The following is a 23,439-nucleotide window of genomic DNA, read 5'->3' on the forward strand; positions in this document are numbered from 1 at the left end:
GTTTTCGGGGAGCGCTTCGCGCGACTACTAACTTCTTCGTCACGGACGCCCCGGACTCCGACGACTACTTCCCCGACGTCGACAACCTCCTCGACGACATGGCTGGCGAGGACACCAACCCCAAGTCCAGCGCTTCTGCTGCTGCTGTCCCGTACGTGTTCTTCCTCTACCTATAAGAGGTCCTGCTGCAGTTCCTTATTCTAGTGATTGCCCTACATATGTTAGACTCTGTTTCATATATGCAACTTGCTATATTGTCTGCTCTAGATGTGTTTAGTTACAGTTCATATATGAAGATGTTGTTTACCTTCTCTTATATAAATCACATGACTTATTTTATCACTACCATTCCAGTCATGCTTTATCTAGTATTTCTGTTAATAAAATCATTCGATAAATTGCTCATATTTCCAACAATCCAAAAACCTTATTATAGGCAATTTACCCCGAGTGGTTTTGCTGCTTCCATGAGACCTCGGAGGGTATCCATTATAAGAGGTGGCGCGTGAGAGCAGTCTTATGGTTTCAAACCATGAGTTGCTATGACGCCACTCTTGGCAAACCTGAAGGAGAGCTTGATGCTCAACAGGCACAAGCTTTTCAGAAAATGGATACTTTGTTTAAGGCTGCACTCTTGAGTGTTCTTGGTGAGAACATAGTTGATGCTTATGCATCAATTGATAATGGAAAAGATATGTGGGATGCACTGGAGGCCAAGTTTGGGGTCTCGGATGCTAGCACTGAGCTGTACATCATGGAGCAATTCTATGATTACAAGATGACTGAAGAGCGCTCCGTGGTTGAGCAAGCATGAGATACAGTCATTTGCTAGAGAACTTGAGCACTTTAGTTGTATGCTACCAGACAAGTTTGTTGCCGGAGGTATCATCACTAAGCTTCCTCCTTCGTGGAGGAACTTTGCTACCTTACTGAAGCATAAGAGCAGGAGTTTTCCGTCCCGGATCTCATTGGCACTCTTGATGTGGAAGAAAAGGCGAGAGAAAAGGACACACGTGTTTGAGGTATTGAGGGAGGATCTAGTGCCAATGTGGTACAGAAGCAGAACTTCCAGACCCACAAGTTCAAGAACAAGGGCAAGTTTGATGGTAAAGCAAAGTTTGATGGGAAGAACAAGGCTGTCCAGGACAAGAACTTCAAGAAGAATAATGACAAGAAGAAAGGTGTCTGTCATGTGTGTGGGGATCCTGATCATTGGGCTCCTAGTTGCCCTAATCGCTATGACAAGCGTCATCCTGGGAAAGGCGGCAAGACGCTAATGTTGTCATTGGAGACACTGACATGAAGGATGCTGGGTATGGTATATTTCCCACTATTCTTTCAGTATGTCATTCTCCTAATTGGTTGATTGACACGGGTGCTAATGTGCATGTATGCAGTGATATTTCCATGTTTTCGTCTTATCAGACCACAGGGACTTCAACCGTGCTGATGGGCAACGGTTCAGGTGCTTCTGTTCGTGGTGTTGGCACGGTCGATCTGAAGTTTACTTCGGGGAAGATCGTGCGGCTGAAGAACGTGCATTATGTCCCCTCCATCAATAAAAATCTTGTTAGCTGATCTCTTCTGTGTAGAGATGGCTACAAGCTTGTCTTTGAGTCGGATAAATTTGTCATATCCAAGTATGGAACCTTTGTTGGTAAAGGCTATGAGTCAGGAGGCCTGTTTCGTTTATCCTTCTCAGACGTTTGCAATAAAGTTGTTAATCATATTTGCAACAATAGTGAATCAAATGTGTGGCATTCACGTCTTTGTCATGCTAACTTTGGTTGCATGTCACGACTAGCGAAGTTGAACTTAATCCCTAGTTTCACCACTGTCAAGGGACCCAAGTGTCAAGTGTGTGTGCAAGCTAAGCAACCTCGTAAGTCTCATGTGACTGCGGAAACGAGAAGTCTTGCACCACTAGAACTCATACATTCAGATCTATGTGAAATGAATGGTGTTTTGACAAAAGGTGGAAAGAAATATTTCATGACGTTAATTGACGACTCCACAAGATACTGCCGTGTGTATCTTCTGAAATCTAAGGATGAGGCTTTGAACTTTTTCAAGATCTATAAAGCTGAAGTGGAAAACCAACTTGATCGAAAAATCAAGAGGCTTAGGTCTGACCATGGTGGAGAGTATTTTTCCAATGAATTTGATGCTTTTTGTGTGGAACATGGTATAATCCATGGGAGGATGCCTCCCTATTCACCTCAGTCTAATGGGGTGGCCGAAAGAAAGAACCGTACTCTAACAGATTTGGTTAACGCCATGTTAGACATATCGGGTCTCTCCAAGGCATGGTGGGGGGAGGCGATATTGACTGCATGTCATGTCCTAAACCAAGTTCCACAAAGAATAAGAAGATAACTCCATTCGAGGAATGGGAGAAGAAAAGATTAAAAATCTCTTATCTACGAACCTGGGGTTGTTTGGCGAAAGTCAATGTGCCAATTCCAAAGAAGCGCAAGCTTGGACCAAAGACCGTGGATTGTGTTTTCCTGGGATATGCTTTTCATAGCATTGGCTATAGATTCTTGGTTGTAAAATCTGAGGTACCTGACATGCATGTCGGTACGATCATGGAGTCGAATGATGCGACTTTCTTTGAAGATATCTTTCCAATGAAGGATATGGCTACCTCATCTAATCAGGAGATGCCTAGTTCATCGAACCAGGAACCAGTTTCAATTACCGAACCTGCCATTTCGATGGAACACTTTGAAAATCCTGTGGAGGAGAACAATGAAGTTCCTACTAGGAGCAAGAGACAGAGGACTGCAAAGTCCTTTGGTGATGATTTTCTTGTGTATCTCATAGATGATACTCCCAGTTCTATTTCAGAGGCCTATGCATCTGAAGATGCTGACTACTGGAAGGAAGCGGTTCATAGCGAGATGGATTCCATCTTGGCGAATGAAACTTGGGAGATAACTGATCATCCTTATGGGTGCAAACCAATAGGATGCAAATGGGTATTCAAGAAGAAGCTTAGGCCTGATGGTACTATTGAAAAGTACAAGGCTCGGCTCGTGGCTAAGGGTTATACCCAAAAGGAAGGTGAAGACTTCTTTGATACTTACTCACCTGTGGCTCGACTGGCCACTATTCGAGTTCTACTTTCACTAGCTGCCTCACATGATCTTCTCGTTCATCAAATGGATCTTAACACTGCTTTTCTAAATGGAGAGTTGGACGAGGAATTTATATGGAACAATCAGATGGGTTTGTAATAGATGGTCAGGAAAGGAAAGTGTGCAAGTTGCTGAAGTCTTTGTATGGACTCAAGCAAGCACCCAAACAGTGGCATGAGAAGTTTGAAAGAACTTTAACAGCTGCAGGTTTTGTTGTGAACGAAGCTGACAAATGTATGTACTATCGCCATGGTGGGGGCGAGGGAGTTATTCTTTGTTTGTATGTTGATGACATACTGATTTTCGGAACAAATCTGAATGTTATTAAGGAGGTCAAGGATTTCCTATCTCGCTGTTTTGAGATGAAGGATTTAGGAGTGGCTGATGTCATTCTGAACGTCAAGTTGCTGAGAGACGATGATGGTGGGATTACATTGCTTCAATCTCACTATGTGGAAAAGATCTTGAGTCGCTTTGGCTATAGTGACTGCAAGCCCTCTCCAACACCATATGATGCGAGTGTGTTACTTCGAAAGAATCGAAGAATTGCTAGAGATCAATTGAAATATTCTCATATTATTGGCTCGCTTATGTACTTAGCCAGTGCTACAAGACCTGACATCTCTTTTGCTGTTAGCAAACTAAGTCGGTTTGTCTCAAAACCAGGAGATGTGCATTGGAAAGCTCTAGAGAGAGTTTTGTGTTATTTGAAAGGCACTGCGAATTATGGAATTCACTACACTGGGCACCCAAAGGTGCTTGAAGGGTATAGTGACTCAAACTGGATCTTAGATGTTGATGAGATAAAGGCCATGAGCAGATATGTATTCACTCATGGAGGTGGCGCTGTTTCTTGGAAGTCTTGCAAGCAGACCATCTTAACGAGGTCAACAATGGAAGAAGAACTCACAGCACTAGATACAGCTACAGTCGAAGCAGATTGGCTTCGTCGGCTCTTGAATGACTTGCCGGTTGTTGAGAAACTTGTACCGGGTATCCTTATGAACTGCGACAATCAAACTGTGATCACGAAAGTGAGCAGCTCAAAGGATAACATGGAGTCATGAAGACACGTTCAGAGAAGGTTAAAGTCTGTCTGCAAAATGAGAAACTCCGGAGTTATTGCATGGATTATATCCAAACGTCTAAAAATCTGGCAGATCCTTTTACTAAGGGTCTATCACGTAATGTGATAGATAATGCATCGAGGGAGATGGGTATGAGACCCACAATATGAGTTGTTCACAGTGGTAAACTATTCTTTGTGATCGGAGATCCCGTGAATTAGATGTGGAAGACAAGTTGTTGGTCAACTGAGAGGAGAGTATCCTTACTAGTAACAATACCACTCCATGAAGATGCAATACTCTCCTAAAACTGCATGGCAGGTTGACGTATATCGTAATGTGTTCTAAGTGGCTCATTTATGCAGAGATGTTGTCCTGCAGAACATCTTTTGAAGAACACACCTATATGAGTCTGATTGTCAAATGTCGCAATCTATGAGAGTAGGGTTCTCTCTAGTAAACTTATGAAAGGTCTTGGAGTATGACGCATAAGCTCCACCCGCGGGGAAGACCCACGGTAGCCACGTATCGGTCAAGGCTTTATGTGAAGCTAGATTTGCAGAAAACTTGCAGTTCAAGGCCCAGTCCACTGTTCAAGTTGCTTACTAGTGTAGCATAGAGTTCTAGGTGGAAGTTCAACTTAACAGTCTCCACTGCAGTACCGGTATATAAAATAGTGTTTTGGAACCAAAGGCAATTTTTTTGACCTGGAAGACTGCAGGGCTTACACCCCACAGCATTTTATTAGAAACGAACCAGACAGATACAAAGCAAGATTCCTCAAGGGGAGGAACAAACAAAAATAAAAGCTATACAAGATAGGCTATACTAATCTAAAGAGAAAGAAAAAGCACTAAAATCTACAACTAGAAAATAATGAATATACATCTGCGGTGGCCCTCAAGGAGGCAAGAAATCAATCCACTTGAGCAGAGCTTCCCTGTATCTGGTCTTGATCCGGTGTGAAAGAAGAGTAATATCATGAATAAATCCATTCCTCACTGCCTAAAAGATGGGTTGAGATGCCTAAAAGCCCTGTCATTCCAAACTTTCCAAATGTTCCACCATGCAAGGAATACCACTTCTGAGAAAAAGGCTTATTAAACTCCTTCCTGACATGTAAGGCAATTTGCACCATGTCATTGGTATCCAACCAGGAAACTTGCAGATAGTTCCAGATTCTCATACTGAAGTTACATTGGAAGAAAAGGTGGTTCCTATCCTCAAGCACTCTAGACGGGCACAGGACACAACTAGGTCCATCACCGATTTTCCAATGTCGTCGTATCATATCCTTGGTGCTAACTCTGTCCATAATTACCAGCCAGGCAAACATTTTAATTTTCATGGTACAGCAACTCTTCCAAACCCAACTCAAAATAGGATTGGCAGGAACTGGCTGGTGAACAAAATCATAGTACTTCTTTGCTGAGTATTCAGACTTTTTCCCATGCCTCCAAGCCCAAATGTCATTACAACCATTGTCCAAGGAAGTCACAACTAACATGCTTGATAACTGATTGAACTCCTTAAAAGCCAGCTCAGACAGTGGTAAAGAAAACATTTGCTGCAAATTTCCTGCATGTACCACTTCCATGACAGAGAGATTTTTCTGCAAACAAAACAAGAATATCCTTGGAAACCTTTCTTGAAGAGGAATGCAAGACTGGTCAATCTCCCAATGATCAGACCAAAATAGAACTGAATCCCCTCTACCAACAGTGACAGAGGTAACAGCCCTAAACTTGTCCAATAATTTGCAAATGTCCCTCCACCGGAAGGAGCCACAAAGAGTAGTGTCATGAGGAACTCTCTGAAAGTAGTATGAATCCCACACCAAACGAACCCATGGCACATCTGCTTTATTATAGAATTTGTTTAGATACTTAAGAAGCAGAGCATCATTTTGCAGTCCCAGATTCAAAATTCCAAGACCCCCCTTCAGCTTAGGCCTGTTGACCAGAGGCCAAGCAGCCAAAGAGTGCCCCTTCTCCTGACCATATTTTCTCCACAGGCACTGTCTCTGAATTCTCTCTAACTGCTTTAGGATACCTTGTGGTAAAGACAGACTACAAAGGAAAAATATAGGCAGTGAGGAGATCACAGAATTTACCAGTTGTAACCTACTACCTTGTGGTAGAAACCAAGAGCTTGCAGTTAGCCTTCTTTCCATGCAGTCTACTAAAGGTAGCAGATCAACAATTTTGGGTTGAGTGGTTCCAACAGGAAGTCCCAAATATGTGAAGGGCATTGAACCTAGCTGGCAACCAAACCGTGCAGCAAGTGCAGAGGAAACAAAGGCTTCCACATTGATTGGGTACATTGAAGATTTATGGAAGTTAATTTGCAGTCCAGTTGCCAAAGAAAAAGAATTTAGAACTGATTTGAGGACCTCCAACTGAGCTGAGTCAGCAGTCACAAACAGCAATGTATCATCAGCATATTGTACCACTGGATAATCAGGATCATGTGTTGGCAATGGCAAGGTTAGCAGGCCCTTACACAAGAGATCATTAATCATAGTCTGCAAAAGATCAGCAGCAATCACAAAGAGCAAAGGAGAGATAGGATCTCCTTGCTTTACACCACATTTGCACTTGGAATGTTTTCCAGGTACACCATTTAACAAGATAGAGGAGGTTGCAGATGATAATAGCTGTTGAACCCAGGTGATCCATTTGCTATCAAAACCTTTTGCCACAAGAATCTTTAAAATTGCCTCATGCTAAATAGAGTCAAAAGCTTTTTCAAAGTCAAGCTTGAGCAATATGATTGGCTTCTTTGAATGGTTGCATTGATGAATATACTCAAAAGTCCAAGCAATACAATCTTGAATTGTTCTTGACTTGATAAAGCCATACTGATTCTTATGAACACAGTTGGTGATTTCATCTTGAAACCTATTGGCTGCTAGTTTAGTCAGAAATTTCAGTCCCACACTGGTCAAAGAGATTGGCCTAAAATCTCAGGTGTTTGCTTTTTTGGAATTAAAGTAATGAAAGCTTCATTGAGATTCTCCAAGAGAGCAGTTCCTGCATGAAATTCCCTCACCAGCCTAATAAAATCACTAGATATGATAGGACAACATTTCTTCATAAAAAGGCCATTAAAACCATCTGGCCCTGGAGCCTTATCAATGGGCAGTTCTTTTATGACCTTTTCAATTTCTTGCACCTCAAAAGGTTTTGTGAGCACCTCAAGTCCCTGCACTTTTGGGATAAGTGACAGAATGTCATTGCCCAACAAAATTGGCTTTATAGTTCCCATTCTGCCCTTGAAAGATTCCAAAAATTCCTTAGCCATTTCCCCATGATCTGAAGAAACTGTTCCATCAAACAGTTGCAACCTAGCAATAGAATTCTTCCTATACCTCTCAGTTGCCATGGCCTGGAAGAATTTTGAATTTTCTTCTCCCACCTTGATATATCTGATAGTGCATCTTTTCCTCCAGTATAAGAACTGTAAGTGTAAAAGGTGCTCATGATGCATCTTAACTATCTTCCTGAAGTTGTATTCAGGTCTGGATAGAGGCCTCCAATCCTCCAAATCATCCAACCATAGAATTACCCAGTTGCACTTCTCAATCAATGTTTTGATATGGGACAGCCCCTTCTGCCATTTCTTGAGTGCAAATCTCAAGGATTTCAATTTGTCCATAATAACTGCAGATATATGAGTCTTATGTGAAGGTTTGTTCCAAACCTCATGCACACAGTCCATGAACCCAGGTTGATGCACCCAATAGTTTTCAAATCTGAAGATATGAGCTTTTGGGATTGAGGTGCAGATAGATATTACAGAAGGAACATGATCAGAAGCAGTTTTAGCAAGAGGTGCAACTTGTGTCATGGGATACTGATTTATCCAACTGGCAGAAGTAAAAAAACTAGTCCAATTGTTCAAGAAGTGGAACATCCTGCATGTTTGACTAGGTGAATCGTCTACCTTTTAAAGGGAGTTCCAGCAAACCTAAGTGACCAATGATCTCATTAAAGATGAAAATGTCATTAACATCTCCACCAGGAAGATTTCGATTATCCATGGATCTAATGAAATTAAAATCTCCTAATAACAACCATTTTTGCTCAGGTTCCACCTGAAGATTGTACAGCCAGTTAACAAACTCATCCCTCATTATACCCTGACAAGGCCCATAAACATTTACTAAAAACCACTGATCACTATTATGCACCGAGGTGAAACTGATGACAACACCAAAAGGCTTTACTTCAATTAAAGTACCCATAAAAACATCTGAACGCCACACTGTCAGAATACCTCCCGAAGCTCCTCTCGAGGGAGATTCAATGAACTGATCAAAACCCACAGGGCAAATGCTCTTAATTCATGAACGAGGACAATCTGATAACTTAGTTTCTTGCAAACAAGCAACCGCACACTGACTTTCAATAATTTTCTCTCCAACAGAATGTTGTCGTGTTTCAGAGTTCAGACCACGAACGTTCCAACAAAGCACCTTCCAATTACGCATAGACATTCAATTCATGGAATAACCAAAAGAAAATGTAGCAAAAACAGCATGACATACAATGCCGTACATCCCACGTCATAAGAAACAAAATGCATCCAGTTCTGACCACACCGCATAGAGTTTAGAATGACATAAAAGATAGCAAATTTAACAGGCTCGCTACACCTAGATAGAGTTTTAAACTGCAACATTTAAACACCGCTAGAGGAGGAGTCCTTGGGATTAGCCATAAGCTTATCCTTAGACAGCAGGTTGGGATCGATCTCCAGCTCCGCTCCAATTGTTTGCAGCACGTTGAGAGGTGTGGATGGGGGAACAGCTTCAGACTTGCCATTATCGCCAGCGTCATCAGGATTGGGCCAGGCCTTCACTTCAATGGGCTTGGACCAGGGACACCTTTTAGTGGGCTGGAGGGAGAGTTGTTCAAAACTCACAGGCTTAAACCCATCCAGTTTTGCCGCGCTTCTTGTACATCTCCGTACAGAAGTATCCACTCACGGGGCAACGGTCTTCCTTCTTCTTGTCTGTTTCTTTCCATTGGCCTGCGAGTCAGCAGAAAAAACCACAGAAGAGGAAAACGGATTCTCCTCCATGCTACCAGACACAACATCTTCAGGAAACACCTCTCCAGACACCGCAACTTTAGACACAGCACCATCATTAGCACTGAGAACCTCCTCAGGTGAACCTCCGAAAAGAGCTCTGGCAACTGGGCGTTTAGCCACAATAGATTTCCTTAGAGTCAGAGTGCTGGGCAAGCTTGGCACCAAGAAAGACATCTTCTGAGAATCATCAAAAGCAATGGTGCACGTGCGCTTGGAGTATGTGACTGTTCCAAGTGGCTTAAAGAAGATAGGTCTAGGCACCTCCTTGACAGCAAATTCAGGCAGCAGATTTTCAAAAGATCTTTTCCAGATCATCTCAGGTGGAAGCGGTGGCCCAGCCATAATCCTCGCCATGCCAATGAAGATCTAATGCTGATGAATGACAGGAGGTTGATATGGTACAATTGCCAAAGGATTTTCCAAAGCAGCCGGCTGCACATTGTCCTGTAACTGTTGTTCCGGCTGAAACCGATGTTGCTCATCAAACTAAACTTCCACATGCTGTTCCACAGACCCAGAGCCCTCTGGCTGATCAATGACAATAGAAACCTGGTCCTGCTCCGGCACTACAGGCTGTGGTGGCTGCTGAAGCGCTTCCTCATTGTCACCCCAGTTTGCATTTCCCCACCCTGCATCCCCGATGTTATTTTCCGGAGGCGGTGGAGGGGCCACTGGCGCATCGTTCCATCCCAACATTGGATATGGAGGAAGAACAAACAACAGATTGTCTTGCAGCAGGTTTCCAGGCAATGGGTGAGGATTACCATCCAGAGGCATTGGATCTTCATCGTTTGGCATATGGTCAGCGAAGTCAGCACATAGCAACCCGCGGTCCAAGAAACCTGAGCTCCTCCCCATTCTGCATAATCTCCAAAGACCACATCACGTGGCACCAGTGGTGTGTGCGGAAAACTAGCCTCCACTAGAGTACGAACCAAATATGGATCCTCACTATCCCAAGAGTGAAATTTCCCAAAAGTGCCTACCGCCTATGATATGAACTCCGTATTGCGATAATCAAGAGGAATACCAATGAACATGAGCCAACCCTTACAGAAACCATGAATCCCCTTAAAGTTTTCTCCCTCGTCATGCTTCATAAATCTAACAAAACGATCATCACCCAGAGGAAATGGGGCATGCTGAATCAACGTATATCTGACAGATGGATCCCTGACTTGAAATAACCCAACCCCATGGAACCAAGGCTGAGCTGAGCGAACCAGATTACCTCTATTTTGAAGGAACTGAACAATCTCTTCCCTGACCGGCCTAAGCGGTCCCTCCGGAGCAGGCATGACCTCAGCGACCATGTAATCTTCATGGCGGCGAGGAGGACGAGCCACAGGCGTGAAGAAGGTGCGTGGAAGACGCCTGTCCCCGCCATCAATGATGTGGTGGCCTGCGGGCACAAAGCACTGTGGATCAAGCTCAAAGTTCGCCATGGTCGGCGCAACAGAGAGGGATGGGGTTTTCTTTGGAAGGAAGAGGGGGGATTGGAGCAATGTGGGCGGCGATGATATGACTGGGCAAGCTATCCCAATAACTCTGGCTCCCTTCCCCTGACCGACAGGGTTTTCCGATATACTCGTGCTTTGTTGCAGAGAAATTGGTCTCCAAACCAATCCATTGGTGCGCGCGAAATCATTACAATCCTTGCTAGAGTGACCCGTGCGGGAGCAAGCCGAGCAGACCACTCGCATTCCACAAGAGGCTGCAAGGTGGCCCCTCTGAGAACAAAGCGTACAGGTTAAAACACGGTCCACCGTGTCATCGACCATGGCTTCAAATTGTTGTGCAGCTTCTTGCGTGGTGGGTATTTCCTGTGGGAGGGCTGCTGGGCTTGGGTCCATAGGTGCATCCAGCATATCAGAAACTGGGGTATTCTGAGACGAGGCAGGCCCAACAGCAACAGAACCAGAAATTGGCCCAACAGAAAAATCCTAAGACACTGGGCCAGACTTGTGTGCATCTGAAAGAGATGGGCCAGATCCCGAGCTACCATTTTGAACTGGAGAAATTCCCGCTTTCGCAAATCGTGCAGATAGATTACCAGAAACCACGGGCCGCGGATCCACGGGTACCAGATCAAGTGTGGGCAACGTGGTCGACCGGTGCAACTCCGGCAACGGGACGACTTTACCAAACACGATAGGTGGCGGAGCCACCGTCCAATGCAAGTCTAGAGGGGGCGCTTGTCGAATAACAACACGCTCATGAGCAGATAGTTCATATCCCCCGTCCATGATAGTATCAATGCAGTTTTGAGAAGCAGGATATCTGTAACCTTTGCAAGCAGAATACTGTTCAAACGTGGCAAAAGATAATTTCTTCTGAATAGTGCTAGCTGACTTAAGAGAAGATCTAACTGGAGGCTTATGCATGGCCGATAAACCTAAAGAAGATCTACGTTTGGTAGGACTAATCAAAATCCACTCAGCATCACATTCCTTACGCCAAATCTTAAGTTCCCGAACCCAATTAGGCCCTCCATTGCCCCAAAGATTGAAATAGCATTTAAACTGATCGCAAGCAAATGAACGCAAATCCATAATAAGAAAACCAACTTGCTTGCATGAGACTTGGAAAGAAAAAACCTTGTCCTTGACATGAAGAACCCGAAGATCGATGGCCGACCCACCAATCGCAGCTTCCAGTGCTGCCGCCACAAAATCCTCTGACAACCGGAAAGCATGACGGCTAAAGGACACAATCAATGTGAAAGCCCTCCTTCATCCCATTGGATGGATGGTTTGACCAGTAGATCTGAAAACCTCATCAGAGGAAACCCTACCCTTGGAGAAATCCAAGCCAAGGGTAGATCCACCAGAGGAACCCATGGAAGATGGGTATTGCCTTGATCCAGAAGAGATGCCAGAGATGATGATTGGAAGGGATCCACAGATCAGTGGTGGAGGATGGAGATCGCCGGTGGTGAGGTCAGCGCCACCAAAGGCAAATTTTGTGTGCCTCTGGGATCTGGTGGGGGATTGCTGGAATTTTGTCTATTTTAGGCCTAGCCCAATAGCAGTTTCAGAAATTCCTAATAAATCCTAGAGGCCCACGTAGCCCATTCGTGCAAGGCAAGAGGTGGAACTAAAGTTTAGTCCCACATTGCTAGTTTAGAGGGAGTTGGACCTATTTATAAGGGAGGTGCTTTCCCCACTTGTATGAGCATGAGAACAAGAGGGACATCCACGCGCGCTCCTCCTCCACCACCCGCCTCGTCACGACGCGCCGCGGGTTGCGGGAATGAGCCGAGCCGATGTCTAAATTTTTGCCACGCACGACGGGTATACGAAAGGTCACGCGGGAGTTGAAACGTTTTTCTGTAGTGGACACTGAATCCGAACGGCTCGCCTCTTTGGCTGAAGTTTGTTCGCTTCGTCTCCCTATATTGCTTCACCTCCCGTCGCAACCTGTTCGCCTCCTTCGCCTGTGCCTATATAAGAGAGGTCGCTCCTCTCCAGAGAGACACACCAGAAGATCCTCTTCCTCTCGCCACAAAGTTCCTGAGCACTGAGCCGCTACAACGATCTTTCCCATCCCGGCTTGCAGCGTGCACCGCATGTCGGGACAGTAGGCCTCCGAAACTACACCTTTTGAGTCTTGTACGGGAGAAGGGTGGTAAGGTTTTTGGGGAGCGCTTCGCGCGACTACTGACTTCTTCGTCACAGACGCCCCGGACTCCAACGACTACTTCCCCGACGTCGACAACCTCCTCGACGACATGGCTGGCGAGGACACCGACCCCAAGTCCAGCGCTTCTGCTGCTGCTGTCCCGTACGTGTTCTTCCTCTACCTATTAGAGGTCCTGCTACAGTTCCTTGTTCTAGTGTTTTCCCTACATATGTTGGACTCTGTTTCATATATGCAACTTGCTATACTGTCTTCTCTAGATGTGTTTTGTTACAGTTCATATATGAAGATGTTGTTTACCTTCTCTTATATAAATCGCATGACTTATTTTATCACTGCCATACCAGTCATGCTTTATCTAGTATTTCTGTTAATAAAATCATTCAATAAATTGCTCATATTTCCAACAATCCAAAAACCTTATTATAGGCAATTTACCCCGAGAGGTTTTGCTGCTTCCATGAGACCTCCTATGTTTGAGGGTATCCACTATAAGAGGTGGCGCGTGAGAGCAGTCTTATGGTTTCAAACCATGAGTTGCTATGACGCCACTCTTGGCAAACCTGAAGGAGAGCTTGATGCTCAACAGGCACAAGCTTTTCAGAAAATGGATACTTTGTTTGAGGCTGCACTCTTGAGTGTTCTTGGTGAGAACATAGTTGATGCTTATGCGTCAATTGATAATGGAAAAGATATGTGGGATGCACTCGAGGCCAAGTTTGGGGTCTCGGATGCTAGCACTGAGCTGTACATCATGGAGCAATTCTAGGATTACAAGATGACTGAAGAGCGCTCCGTGGTTGAGCAAGCTCATGAGATACAGTCATTTGCTAGAGAACTTGAGCACTTTAGTTGTATGCTACCAGACAAGTTTGTTGCCGGAGGTATCATCACTAAGCTTCCTCCTTCGTGGAGGAACTTTGCTACCTTACTGAAGCATAAGAGACAGGAGTTTTCCGTCCCGGATCTCATTGGCACTCTTGATGTGGAAGAAAAGGCGAGAGCAAAGGACACACGTGCTTGAGGTATTGAGGGAGGATCTAGTGCCAATGTGGTACAGAAGCAGAACTTCCAGCCCCACAAGTTCAGAACAAGGGCAAGTTTGATGGTAAAGCGAAGTTTGATGGGAAGAACAAGGCTGTCCAGGACAAGAACTTCAAGAAGAATAATGACAAGAAGAAAGGTGTCTGTCATGTGTGTGGGGATCCTGATCATTGGGCTCCTAGTTGCCCTAATCGCTATGACAAGCGTCATCCTGGGAAAGGCGGCAAGACCGCTAATGTTGTCATTGGAGACACTGACATGAAGGATGTTGGGTATGGTATATTTCCCACTATTCTTTCAGTATGTCATTCTCCTGATTGGTTGATTGACACGGGTGCTAATGTGCATGTATGCGGTGATATTTCCATGTTTTCGTCTTATCAGACCGCAGGGACTTCAACCGTGCTGATGGGCAACGGTTCAAGTGCTTCTGTTCGTGGTGTTGGCACGGTTGATCTGAAGTTTACTTCGGGGAAGATCGTGCGGCTGAAGAACGTGCATTATGTCCCCTCCGTCAATAAAAATCTTGTTAGCGGATCTCTTCTGCGTAGAGATGGCTACAAGCTTGTCTTTGAGTCGAATAAATTTGTAATATCCAAGTATGGAACCTTTGTTGGTAAAGGCTATGAGTCAGGAGGCTTGTTTCGTTTATCCTTATCAGACGTTTGCAATAAAGTTGTTAATCATATTTGCAACAATAGTGAATCAAATGGCTGGCATTCACGTCTTTGTCATGTTAACTTTGGTTGCATGTCGCGACTAGCGAAGTTGAACTTAATCCCTAGTTTCACCACTGTCAAGGGACCCAAGTGTCAAGTGTGTGTGCAAGCTAAGCAACCTCCTAAGTCTCATGTGACTGCGAAAACGAGAAATCTTGCACCACTAGAACTCATACATTTAGATCTATGTGAAATGAATGGTGTTTTGACAATAGGTGGAAAGAAATATTTCATGACGTTAATTGACGACTCCACTAGATAGTGTCGTGTGTATCTTCTGAAATCTAAGGATGAGGCTTTGAACTTTTTCAAGATCTATAAAGCTGAAGTGGAAAACCAACTTGATCAAAAAATCAAGAGGCTTAGGTCCGGCCGTGGTGGAGAGTATTTTTCCAATGAATTTGATGCTTTTTGCGCGGAACATGGTATAATCCATGAGAGGACGCCTCCCTATTCACCTCAGTCTAATGGGGTGGCCGAAAGAAAGAACCGTACTCTAACAGATTTGGTTAACGCCATGTTAGACACATCGGGTCTCTCCAAGGCATGGTGGGGGAGGCGATATTGACTGGATGGCATGTCCTAAACCGAGTTCCACAAAGAATAAAGAGATAACTCCATTCGAGGAATGGGAGAAGAAAAGACTAAAACTCTCTTATCTACGAACCTAGGGTTGTTTGGCGAAAGTCAATGTGCCAATTCCAAAGAAGCGCAAGCTTGGACCAAAGACCGTGGATTGTGTTTTCCTGGGATATGCTTTTCATAGCATTGGCTACAGATTCTTGGTTGTAAAATCTGAGGTACCTGACATGCATGTCGGTACGATCATGGAGTCGAATGATGCGACTTTCTTTGAAGATGTCTTTCCAATGAAGGATATGGCTACCTCATCTAATCAGGAGATGCCTAGTTCATCGAACCAGGAACCAGTTTCAATTACCGAACCTGCCATTTCGATGGAACACTTTGAAAATCCTGTGGAGGAGAACAATGAAGTTCCTACTAGGAGCAAGAGACAGAGGATTGCAAAGTCCTTTGGTGATGCTTTTCTTGTGTATCTCATAGATGATACTCCCAATTCTATTTCAGAGGCCTATGCATCTGAAGATGCTGACTACTGGAAGGAAGCGGTTCATAGCGAGATGGATTCCATCTTGGCGAATGAAACTTGGGAGATAACTGATTGTCCTTATGGGTGCAAACCAATAGGATGCAAATGGGTATTCAAGAAGAAGCTTAGGCCTGATGGTACTATTGAAAAGTACAAGGCTCGGCTCGTGGCTAAGGGTTATACCCAAAAGGAAGGTGAAGACTTCTTTGATACTTACTCACCTGTGGCTCGACTGGCCACTATTCGAGTTCTACTTTCACTAGCTGCCTCACATGATCTTCTCGTTCATCAAATGGATCTTAACACTGCTTTTCTAAATGGAGAGTTGGACGAGGAAATTTATATGGAACAATCAGATGGGTTTGTAATAGATGGTCAGGAAAGGAAAGTGTGCAAGTTGCTGAAGTCTTTGTATGGACTCAAGCAAGCACCCAAACAGTGGCATGAGAAGTTTGAAAGAACTTTAACAGCTGCAGGTTTTGTTGTGAACGAAGCTGACAAATGTATGTACTATCGCCATGGTGGGGGCGAGGGAGTTATTCTTTGTTTGTATGTTGATGACATACTGATTTTCGGAACAAATCTGAATGTTATTAAGGAGGTCAAGGATTTCCTATCTCGCTGTTTTGAGATGAAGGATTTAGAGTGGCTGATGTCATTCTGAACGTCAAGTTGCTGAGAGACGATGATGGTGGGATTACATTGCTTCAATCTCACTATGTGGAAAAGATCTTGAGTCGCTTTGGCTATAGTGACTGCAAGCCCTCTCCAACACCATATGATGCGAGTGTGTTACTTCGAAAGAATCGAAGAATTGCTAGAGATCAATTGAAATAGTCTCATATTATTGGCTCGCTTATGTACTTAGCCAGTGCTACAAGACCTGACATCTCTTTTGCTGTTACCAAACTAAGTCGGTTTGTCTCAAAACCAGGAGATGTGCATTGGAAAGCTCTAGAGAGAGTTTTGTGTTATTTGAAAGGCACTGCGAATTATGGAATTCACTACACTGGGCACCCAAAGGTGCTTGAAGGGTATAGTGACTCAAACTGGATCTCAGATGTTGATGAGATAAAGGCCACGAGCGGATATGTATTCACTCATGGAGGTGGCGCTGTTTCTTGGAAGTCTTGCAAGCAGACCATCTTAACGAGGTCAACAATGGAAGCAGAACTCACAACACTACGTCTCCTACCGCCGGGGCACAAGCAGAACAAGCTGCGGGAACTGTTCCCTCAAGAGAAGTTGTCCGAGCATGGGTTCCAGGTGTTGCAAAGCCTTCTCACGTGCAACCCCAACCAGCGACTGACGGCGGCCGCCGTGCTCAAGCACCGATGGTTTGCTGCTCCTCGTCCAGCCGCCGCCGCTCCAAAGATCGACGCTTTGTTATTAGCGAAAAAGAAGGCGCCAAGGATCAAGTTCATCCCGCCGGCCATGCCAGAGAAGAATCTATTCAAAATTCCACTCGCCGTGTGGAATGCAGCTCAACGAGTCTAATTAAACACTCCAGATTTAGCTGTGCTTGGATGATTCACCTATGTAAATGCTAGAGCCTTGGCTCAGTGGTTGGGCATGTGGTTGTGCAGCCTAGCGACTCGAGTTCAATTCCTAGAATTGACAGGTGATGCACAGGGGTTTTTTCCCGTTTATTGAGGATCAAGCTTGGTGTGTGGTGGAACCTCTCATCAAGAAATATCTTGATACTCATTTAAAAAAATTCTGAGGACCATGTTTATCTTGGTACTCATACTAAAATGGTCGTATGCATCCCTGGTTGGTGCAGAGGCCGGGAAGTGAAAATCTCTCCCATTAATTATCCCTTGAACATCTAGTTCAGACATACGTTAGTGGATGAGAGATGGACAGCCTGGATGCACTTGGTTCGGAGATTGATTGAAGTTCGACTCTCCGACATGCCGGACTCAACACAATGGAAGTTAACTAAAAATGAGATATTTACGGTGAAATCCTTTTATACGGATCTGATTAATTATGGCCCCATCTCACGGTCACTTCATATATGGAAGGTTAAGGTTCCTTTGCGGATTAAAATTTTTATGTGGTTTGTCCACAAGCAAGTCATACTCACAAAGGACAACTTACTTAAGAGGCAATGGGTAGGTAACTCGCGGTGTTGTTTTTGTGCTCAGGATGAGACAATACAACATTTATTCATTGAATGCCCACTTGCCAAGTTACTTTGGAGAACGATTCATATAGCTTTTAATATCAATCCTCCAGTAGATGTTGCGTCTTTGTTTGGGACGTGGTTAGCTGGGGTTGAACAGATCACGGCAGCTCATATTCGGATTGGAATATGTGCGTTACTATGGGCTATATGGAACTGCAGAAACAATATGATTTTTAACAGACAACACAACTTAACTTTTTGCAGGTTATCTTCAGAGCTACAGCTTGGATCCGTGCGTGGTCCTTACTCACTTCTATGGACTCCAGGGAGCCTTTGGTTACTGGGTGCAACCAATGGGAGATGGTGGCTCGGGTTATATTCAACCGGTTCGGATGGCTTTCGCATAACAGGATAGGAGTCTAGGGAGCTTGTCCTTATTATCACCGTATCGGTTGTCTTTGTCCACTTGTATTTTTCAGTTTTTGTGCTCTGTTTTGCTCCGTTTGCGAGCTGTAAGACATTTATGATGATACTTTCTGAATTTTTAATAAAAGGGCCGCATGCATCATCATGATGCAGAGGCCGGGGGTATACCTCCATTTCCAAAAAATGTAAATGCTAGGATAAACTCTCGTGATGTAACTGTGCTTGGAAGTGGATGAACTACCTATGAGCCATGAAGTAGAACTTGATTGCCGGATCGCCCATTAGCGTTGGCCTGCTTTTCTGAATTGTATGTGCCATTACGCACACATTCAGAGAATCAGAGATGTGTAAATTGTGACGTAGTGTTGATAGATCCATCGAAGTGCTGTTGTTTACAGATGCTCAGTTGTTATTGAGTTAATAGTGCTCCATTTGTGCATTCTTTTTCCAAAATCCTGAATTGGTGATAAATATGTAGTGCAAATGTTCTAAGCAACAGAAATGTGGAATGATGGATGAATTGATGGTTAAAATGTCCTGCTAGCTGGTGCAGATTTCATGAGTACTTATAACTTTAATAATGGTACTAGTACAGCAATTGGACTTGTTCTTGTACCTCAGTGTATGTGTTTCCACCATCTTTTTCATATGCAAATTTCTGTACTCTGAAATATTACCTCCGTTAGAAAATAAGTGGCGTGGTTTTAGTTCAATATTTGAACTAAACCACACCACTTATTTTTTTAATGGGGGGAGTTGATAGGAAAAGGAAGTATGTCATGTATTTTCTTTTAAGTAAGCTACACATGCTAGTATGGTACTCCCTCCATAAAGAAATATAAGAGCGTTAGTGATCTAAACGCTCTTATATTTCTTTACGGAGGGAGTACTCGTCGGATCTTCGACACATCAAACTGTGGAAGATGACCTGCAGAGGGAATGAAATTCAAGAACTTGGTTCCTTTCAGTTCAGTCATGTTCGTAGATAGAGCCAATATGGCTGCCCATGTGTGTCTGTGTGAAGCCGTGCACGAATGATCAGAAGTTCATAACACAATCATCAGAAAAGTAAGTTCCAAGATAAAAACTACAAATATCGAAGTGGCATGGAAGAAGGCATCCTTTTCCCCAACTGTTCCTCTCCAAACCTTAGGAGAGGCGATTCATGGACGCATCATGCCACCACCTCTCCTCCGCCAACAGTTCGCGATTCTTCCACGCGCTTTGTTGATGTGGGAGTGTAGATAGGTCCATATCTACTGCATGTAGTTGCAGCTTTCCCTGACTTAAGGCTTTTAGGTAGGTTTTTGTTGTGCGTCGATTTGGCCCTTCCGATGGTGGCGGTGGCGGTGCTCAATAAAGTCCCCTTTGGTGGCACCCCGTTGTTGGTGGTGATGGCGCCAGTTCGATGAATAAGGTTCACTCAAGTCTCCCCAACTCGACAGTGCCATTTGCAGCGGCATCAATGGGTCGAGGGCGTATTTTCTCCTAGGCCATTCCGACACGGCGGCTACTTCCCTTTGTAGTTTGGTCCTCTGGCTTCATTTCCTTCACGTCGATGCAGCTTCCGGTGCTGGTGTGAGGCCCGCGAGAAATAAGAGGTTTGGTTGCGGCTCTTCCAGTGCGACGGTTTCTTACTTAGGGCGTTGGTCTGGAGAGATCTGTCCTTGATGACTTCCCATCCTCTATCAACAATGGCAGTATGGCTCCAGCGCTAGAGCGACATGCAATGTCGCACCATCGACCCGTTCGAGAGGGGGGTGAAGGCGATAGACCCCAAGGTCTTCAATATAACTTTTTTATATTTTAGCGTTGTTTGTGTTACTAGTTGGTTAATAGATTTGAGTGCCGAAAAAAGTGACGGGTAGAAGCGTGGCTACTTAATGTATTTTATTTCTCAAAGGAAACTTAATGTATTTTATTTAATGAGATGAGGGAAAGATTTGTGCCTTCATCATATTCGGCTCCTGCTGTGTAGCTAACATAACTGAGTGATGAGTGGTAGTATTTTTATTTTACTTTATGAAACGAGACAAAGTATTTTATCTATGTTCCTCGAGCGCTACTAATTATTTTCTGTTGCACTTATTTTGCGTCATTCTGTTAGATTTTAGCAAAATATTTTTTGATAAAGAAAAAAATCTTTTTGATTGAGGTTCCAACAATCCTCTTCAAATCAGTCTTTAGTTATTGTCTTCACATTCCTCTGTGTACGTAATATTGACCAATAATATTCTAAATTAATTAGACAAGACAATCTCTATTCTATCTAAGTTGCGAAATATCGTTGCCTTCGTAAATCACAATAATATCATCTCTTGGTCTCCCTCCGCTTTTGATCTATAACCCAGTATGGAGCCGGCGTCAACTTCGGACGCAAGTAGCCCAACGACAGGCTTGTGTGGAGTTGAATGACAACACGCAGAGGTCTTTTGGCGAAACTGGGGGATTGGGCTTCGCTGTCAAGCCATGATGTATGTAGAAACTAAAGCTAAGAGTGGGGAAGGATGGCATGGAACTACATCTAGCAGCAACACAACATTGTATTGATGGTCACAATACTCCAAAGGGATACATATGGTTGCTATATCTTCATGAATTGGAGGAGAAGGAGATAACTAGCGAAGCAAATCCAAGAACGAAAGGCGAACAATCAACACCAATGCGTAGCCTTTGGATAAGCACTCTAAAAAACCTTACTCTTGCAAAAGCAAAGTTTCTACTCGATTGGTTGTTTCAATCCAAATAAACGAAGCGAAAGTTTAAACAAGGGATTTCTATTCTCGTACCCTCGGTTCCTTAGTTCTACTCAGATTTGCCCATGGCAACAAACATTCCTCACTTGTCCCCTCCTCACTCGGTTCATTCTCACAATTGCTCAAACGGAGCCTTGACGTCTGGTCAAAGAAGTTCACCGTTACCTATCGCAGTTACTGACGAGTGGGACCTGGGCTCTTATGACAGGTGGGCCGCGGCCGCTTATGGCACTTGGGTCGAGGCAGCTTCTAACGAGTGGGACCTAGTTTTGGGCTATCACTGTCTCTCGCCTAAAATAGCCCGACCCACATGTCCGACCCCCACTTAGCCGCTTGCCACCACACAGCCCCCCTCCCCCCCCCTCGCGCAGCCGCCGTCGTCGTTGTTCCCTCGCCACCCACTCCGTCCGTCTTCCTGAGGAGAGCTCGATGACGGAGGTACCTGGTGCATAGCATCGCCCTTTGGCCCATCGATTCGAGGAGCACGAGGCCCTTGGCCATCTGGTAAGTATCAAATCCTAACACTAGAAAACCCTTGTTTATTCCCAAGTAAATAGTCCTAAAAAATCTAGTGAATATGCATAGGATTTGTTGATAGGGCCATTGGATTGAGTGAATTGGAATAATGATTTCACAAATTGTGAACTAATTAGTTAGTTTGAACACCCCCCCCCCCCCCCCCCCGGGTAATGTTTTTGGGGTTTAATCAATTATGTTGGCCGGTTAGCAATGGAAAAGTTCTGTGCCGACGATGAGCTCTTGTTGGAAAAGTGCAAAGAGATATGCTCATGGTTTCGAGCCAAAAAGCTCTCATGATGCATGCGTTGGAACTGATGATGGAAGCGAAGGCAGAGGAGATTGTGTTTGGGTCTAATGTTTACAAGATCCCTAGTCGGCTAAGGCGGTGGAGGAGTCCTCCTCGAATTCGGCTTCTTCATCTTGTATGGCAAGTCTTCTAGATCCTTCCTTGTTGAGGACCCACATGCCGGACCGATAGTCGGGGCCGCATAATGCCTCAGGGTGCCTCGGGCATGGCTCGTGATCTGACATCCGGTCTCGTGAGGCACCCCTGCATTGATCCTTGAGCTCGACTACTTCTAGGTCGAGGTAGAACTCAGCCCGCTGTTTCTGAAAGAAGGTCGGGATCATAACCGGTTCCCGAAGCATTCTTGAAAAATAAATCTGCACCGCCTTGCCCTCCGAGGCAACAAGTGACGCTTTCTATCATGCTCTTCCGATCGTCGGGTAAATTGTTCATATATAGTAAAAATAAAATAGAAATGCTCATATATTTGAAGACATGGTTGTCCCTTGTTATATTTTCATATATGTATCAAAAACGTTTATGTACTTTAAAAATTGTTTGTGTATTTAGACAAATTTTTTTGGAAAACTATAAAATAATTCATGTTTTTTTAGAAAATGCCAGGTTTGGAAAAACATTCATGTATCATAAAAATAATTAAAAATGGGAAACATGGGAAAACCCAACTAAAAACCGATGGAGAAAAAGAAAAATCAACATGAAATTAATGGGAAAAGGAAAGAAAATCGACAAAAAACACACAATCGGAAAAATGGGCCCGACCCAGTATTGCACAAGGTGCGCATTATAGCGGCAAGGAGCCTGGAATAGGCTAACAACTAGCACGCATTAACAAGCACATTTTCCTCTTTTCTAGAAATATCAAAACTTACACATACTTTATGGAAAAAAATTAATCATTTTAAAAGAATATTATGTGTTGCGAAATGATAAAATATACATATACTAAAAAAATCTACTAAAAAGAAAAACCCATACATTAGGGTAAACTGTTCATATATAGTAAAAAGAATGCTCATTATATGGAATTGCGATATAAAATAATGTTAATGTATGTGAAATAAATATATTCATGTATAAAAAAATGTTCTTGTATTATGAAAAAATAGGGTATTGATATAAGAAATATTCAGTTTCAATCAGGAATTTTCTTTTCCGTTCTTTCCTTTTAATCTGGTTCGAATTGCTAGCTGGCATGTTTGTGTTTTACATCATTGTTCAAACAATTTGGCATCCATGTCTAATACTTCAAATATATGCTGATTAAGTTAGCATATTCGCATGTACTCCCTTTGTCCCCAAATAGATGGTGTCGGTCAAAAAATCAACTCTCTCTAAGTTTGACCAAATGTATAGAAGAAAATTTCAAAAACTACAGTATTGAATAAATAGATTATGAATATATATCTAATGATGGATATATTGATTTGATCTGGAATTGTTTATCCTCTTATTTTTCTATATACACTTGGTCAAAACTTAG

At 43.7% G+C, this 23,439-nt stretch overlaps 1 protein-coding gene across 1 annotated transcript; it reads left to right on the forward strand.

The window, feature by feature from the left end:
- The first annotated feature begins 16,978 nt into the window (after positions 1 to 16,978).
- LOC141021938 (uncharacterized) lies at positions 16,979 to 17,314 on the forward strand. The gene has a single exon (XM_073497798.1). The coding sequence runs from the start codon at positions 16,979 to 16,981 to the stop codon at positions 17,312 to 17,314; it is 336 nt and encodes a 111-aa protein (XP_073353899.1).
- The last annotated feature ends 6,125 nt before the right edge of the window (positions 17,315 to 23,439 follow it).

Source organism: Aegilops tauschii, chromosome 4, assembly GCF_002575655.3.
Source record: "Aegilops tauschii subsp. strangulata cultivar AL8/78 chromosome 4, Aet v6.0, whole genome shotgun sequence".
Lineage (NCBI taxonomy): Eukaryota > Viridiplantae > Streptophyta > Magnoliopsida > Poales > Poaceae > Aegilops > Aegilops tauschii.